Source organism: Loxodonta africana, chromosome 9 (genome assembly GCF_030014295.1).
Source record: "Loxodonta africana isolate mLoxAfr1 chromosome 9, mLoxAfr1.hap2, whole genome shotgun sequence".
In the NCBI taxonomy this organism is placed as follows: Eukaryota; Metazoa; Chordata; class Mammalia; order Proboscidea; family Elephantidae; genus Loxodonta; species Loxodonta africana.
In genome coordinates, this window is record NC_087350.1 from 53126491 (window position 1) to 53131919 (window position 5429).

General features: G+C 39.2%; 1 protein-coding gene across 1 annotated transcript; it reads right to left on the bottom strand.

Annotated features, from left to right (window-relative positions):
* Window positions 1-2172: 2172 nt before the first annotated feature.
* On the bottom strand, window positions 2173-3249 carry LOC100665780 (olfactory receptor 1Q1). Its single transcript, XM_003407463.3, has one exon. It carries the CDS (start codon window positions 3182-3184, stop codon window positions 2222-2224), a length of 963 nt encoding a protein of 320 aa, XP_003407511.2. The 5' UTR covers window positions 3185-3249; the 3' UTR covers window positions 2173-2221.
* Between the last annotated feature and the right edge of the window lie 2180 nt (window positions 3250-5429).

Genomic DNA, 5429 nt, shown 5'->3' on the forward strand with positions numbered 1-5429 from the left:
ATTCTTCCTACAATGAAGCCATGGCAAATATGGGAAAGGAAGGAAGAATTGTGAACAGATAATACGATCTACCTAACTACCATATTCAATTAACCAAACTCCTATTAGTACACAGGAACATTGTTTCCAATTTTTAACTATCACAAACAATAATGAATTGAATAATATGTATATGTACTTATACATATATCGGAAACCCTGGTGGGATAGTGGTTAAGAGCTACAGGTGCTAACTAAAAGATGGGCAGTTCAGATTCACCAGGCGCTTCTCAGAAACCCTATGGGGCAGTTCTACTCTGTCCTACAGGGTCGCTATGAGTTGTAATCAACTCTATGGAAATAGGTTTTTTTTTTTTTTAAAATACGTGTATGCGTATGTATGTGTATGTGGTTGTGTGCATATGTATATATAATACATATTCATTGTATATTCTTTCAGCAAGTAGAGTTTTAGAGAAAGAAGGGGATCATCTAATTATAAAATTTTAAAAAGAATTTTCAAATGGTTTTTAAAAAATGTTATTTACTCTGCTGCCATTTCTCCATACTAGTTATATTCTCCAAATGGGAGCAGGGAGAGATTCTTAGAAGAGACTACACTGCTAAGAGGTTAGACTAAGCAGACAGTAAAGAATAAAAGGGATCAGCAAAGGAGCTGTCACTCACAGACAGAGAGGAGGGAGGTGGACCAGGGAGCCAAGAAATATGAAGTAAGGGGGAACAGTGTAGTCCGGAAGAAAGATATTGGTTATGTAAGATACCTTCTGGCAAATGAGAAGAGCCAGAGTTAACTAACCCAAAATTGGTATTATTTCCTTATCATTTTATGTTATATGTGCCAGGGACTTCTTTGCCTTGGAAGAATTTGTTAACTTAGTACAGCCAAAGACTTAGGGAGTATTACTTCTCAAACCCATTTCAAAGACGTAAACTTTAACCAAGACTTACCTATAAAAAAAAAAAAAAAATTTTTATAGGTTATAAGAAATACTTCCTGTAGCACAACTTACACAAAATTGCCATAATTTTAACTTTTTCTATCTCAGTGTCATAACCACTCATATCTTATAATAGAAACTTTGTCCAGACAGATGGAATAAATCAGCCTGTACTTGCAATTTCTGCCCCATACCCTGGGAGGCCCCTTTCACCTCTTCCTTTTGACCCTACACCTGTAAGCACTGAAGAATCCATATTTTAATAGACATCTTGGCTCTTGGACCTGTTCCCCATTCTCAGCATTGATTGCTCATTAGACAAATACCCATTATTACATGGATTCCATATCTCAGCTATAGAAGAGATCAGAGGCATGCTGAGTAAAAATGAGTTTGAATTATTCCTGAATGATGAGCCAGCGAAGGTTACAAAAAAGCAAGTTGTAGAGCTGTGACAGTGCTGAATTCTGGAACATCTATAACTCCTGACTCCATATAATGGATCCTATACTTGTTCTTATTTGAATGCCCTAGAATCTGAAACCTCTTCCCGTATTTCCGTAGTTTCCTCATCTAATTTTTATCGGTAGGACAACTTACAGAAAATAAAAGCAACGTATTGCTCTCTTAGTTTCCCTGGTAGCTAAAACATGGGCAAATGACCAAGACATGACCAATCAGATGTACCACCTCATTTTGAACCTAGAGAACTGTCATGGAGAATTGAATTGGGCAATTCTCTGGAGTTGGTCACATTCAGTTTTTTCGGACTCCAAGGGCTATGCCCAGTGAGTACTGCTGACAGTGTTAGTGGAGGTACAAGTTGTAGTGAACTGAGTTTGGTGGCTGGAGTGGTGTCCTTATCAGACTGGTTCTGGTTATAATTTTGACTGAAGTTCTTACTATATGATGTTTTTTGCTCCTATCCATTTTTTCAGCCTGGTTCCCCAGCCTTCTTGACAATTCACAAGCTACACAATATCCTTTTGATAAACTCATTGTCTCCATAAATCACCCAGAATCCATTTTTTTGCCTGCATCTGAAAACTCTGAGTGACACAATGATGGTTTTTAATTGCAGGCCCAGATAACTGCTTCAGTTATAGTTAAAGCCATGCCAGTGTTTTACACTAAGCATCTGGTGGTTCCCTTTTGTTTCATGTGCTTTATGTTTAAGAGATAAAATCTAACGTGAAAATCTGTGGTAGGTACCGAGTTTAGATATTTCTGGGATATTCCAGAAGAAAGTGATCTGTGAGGGGCAAAAATGTTTTCCCAAGGTCCTAGGGAAAGCTTATAACTGCTTTTTGGGGTTTATTCCATATTCTGCTCACGCATTTCTTGAAGGCTTCCTTGACATCCCCATTCCTCAGGCTATAGATGAAAGGGTTCAACATGGGTGTCACCACTGTGTACATGACTGTCACAATGCGAACTTTGGCCACTGAGTAGCTGGAAAGAGGTCGGAAGTAGACCCATGTGAGAGTGCCATAGAATATGGCCACCACAGTGAGGTGGGAGCCACAGGTAGAAAAGGCTTTCCACTTGCCATTGGCAGAGGGGATCCGGAGGACTGCTGAGATGATGCAGGCATAGGAAACAATGATGAAGGCCAAAGCTCCATTGATTACAATAACACCCTCTGTGTGAATCATCAGGGTGTTGAGGTGGGTACTGGAACAAGAAATCTTCATCAGAGGGTAGAGGTCACAGAAGAAGTGTGGGATCCTGTTATCTTCACAGAAGATCAGTTGGCCCATAAGTAGGGTATGCAGCAAGGCATGAAGGTGGGAAAGGACATGGCACACAGCCACCATTTGTGCACACAGCATTCTGGTCAAGATCAGAGGGTAGTGGAAAGGGTGGCAGATGGCAATGTACCTGTCATAAGCCATCACAGCCAGGAGGAAATTTTCCATTGCTGCAAAGCAAATGAAGAAATAAGTCTGGGCTAGGCAGCCCATGTAGGAAATGGCCTTTGTAGCAGAGAAAATGTTTTGCAGCATCTTGGGGACTGTGGTGGAGGTGAAACAGATATCTGCCAATGCCAAGTTACTGAGGAAGAGGTACATGGGAGTGTGGAGGTGCGGAACAGAGATAATCAGTGTGATAATTGCAGAGTTGCCAGAAATATTGATTGCATACATGAGTAGAAAAAGAAGGAAGAGTGGGGTCTGCTCTTCTGGGAAGGTAGAAATGCCCAAGAGAACAAAATGGGATACACTGGTCCAGTTGGTTTTTTCCATCTGTTGCCATAAGAACAGAAAGGATAATATTTATTATTAGTGCTTCTCTAATGTCATTATCACCATAAAAGAGAAAGATCTATATGCAAGGTACTAGTACATATATTACCTAATTTCGTATCACAACAAACTGATGAGGCAGAAATTATAAATTCCATTTTACAAAGAGAGGATGAAAACTCCAAGATGGAAACTGACTTGTCTAAGAGAAAAGAACTCATAATTTGGGGGCTGGGATTCCAGAGGAATTTCACACTAATTTCCAGATGCCTCAGGTCAGGGTTTATCTTTTCCTTCCTCCTTGCTCAATCAATATTTAACTGTGTGACCTGGGGCTGGTCCTTTGACCTCTCTGATCATAATAATTCTCCCTAGACAATGTGCATAATAATGTCTATCTCCCCAGAGTTGTAAGAAGGGTTAATATTATATGAATTATATCAAGTGTTACATACCACGACCATCACCACCACAACCATTATCATCATCTCCCCTTTTTCTGTCTTTCCTTTTGACAAAGTGTTTGAATGCTCTTGTCATATTCTTTATCATATTATATGAATTATGTCGAGTCTTCCCTATCCTCTTAAACTGTAGGATATTTTAGAGCATTACATAGAAGAATCCGAATTATATTTATCATATTCTGTCTCATCCACGAGGCATATCTTTTCCGCCTGTGTCAGCATAATGAATCTCTATTTTTCCCTTGAGTGTCAGATCAAAAATCACTTTCTCAGTGATGGTTTCCCTTCTGTTCACCCACCCCAGTCCAGATGAAGTCACATTTCTTTTGTGTCCTCAACATTATACTATGCAAACCTGTAGTGTAGCATAAGTGGCATCATATTTGCAAATGTAGTTATTTTCTATTCTCCAGAGCAAGAAACCGATTTTGTAATCTGTATATCCCAAGTTACAAGTCAGAATTGACTTGATGGCAATTGGTTTTGTTTTGTTCTTTGTGTATCCCAAGGGCTTTGAACAATTTCTAGAACCTAAGAAAAGCTTGATTAATATTTGTTGAAAGGAAGGATGTATAGATCTAATAGTTTTGTAAATGGAGAGAGGAGAATTAATGCTCTCAGAACATGGTTTGAGCCACACCCTAAGGAAAGGATGCTTTTATTGAGATCTTCACTATGATAGGAAAGACGTGGGCATCTGTGCAAGCTGTTTAGTTATCGTCATTGTTGTGTCCCAATGTAAACTACTTACGGTATTGACAAAGGGATCAAGCACTTAACTTAAACTATTTAGATTTTCCAAAATAATAAGCTATGTTAATTATTATTAACATCATCATCATCACTGTAGCTAACATTTTACAGAGCAGTTACCTTATACCAAAGACTTTGCTGCATTACCACATGTCATGGATTGAATTATGTCCCCCCCAAAAATATGTGTGTCAACTTGGTTAAGCCATGATTCCCAGTATTGTGTGATTGTCCTCCATTTTGTGATTGTTATTTTATGTTAAGAGGATTAATGTGGGATTGTAACGCAGTCCTTACTCAGGTCACCTCCCTGATCCGACGCAAAGGGAGCTTCACTGGGATGTGACCTGCACCACCTTTTATCTACAAGAGATAAAAGGAAAAGGAAGCAAGCAGAGAGTTGGGGACCTCCTACTATCAAGAAAGCAGCACCAGAAGCAGAGTGTGTCCTTTGGACCTGGGGTCCCTGTGCCTGAGAAACTCCTCGACCAGGGGAAGATTTAGGACAGGGACCTTCTTCCAGAGCCAACAGAGAGAGAAAACCTTCCCCTGGAGCTTACATCTTGAGTTTGGACTTTTAGCCTACTTTTCTGTGATGAAATAAATTTATCTTTGTTAAAGCCATCCACTTGTAGTATTTCTGTTATAGCAGCACTAGATAATAACTAAGAGACCACATTTAATTCTTAAATAACCCCATGAAGCTACTGTTATTATTTCAGTTTTAGAAATTAGAAAACAGTCAAAGACAGTTTAAGCTCATAAGGGGAAAAATCTGAATTTGTGGTCATATTTACCTGGCTTCAAAGTCCATGATATTGACCACTATATAACATGACTCCTTAAATTAAAACCAAGATATCTTAGTTCATGGTGGTAGGACCTGTTGATGGGAAGCTTAACCAATGAATCTGCCTGCTCAAATGAATGTCAGAGGTCATTTGGCCCAGCAGGTTTTATTTTGTGGGATACATATCTCTGGTGGTACCCAAAGAATTCCCAAAGAGTACACAGACATTGTTACA

Excerpts from the sequence above, each read along its gene's own strand:
- LOC100665780 (XM_003407463.3), bottom strand. The coding sequence starts at position 3,184 with ATGGAAAAAACCAACTGGACCAGTGTATCCCATTTTGTTCTCTTGGGC.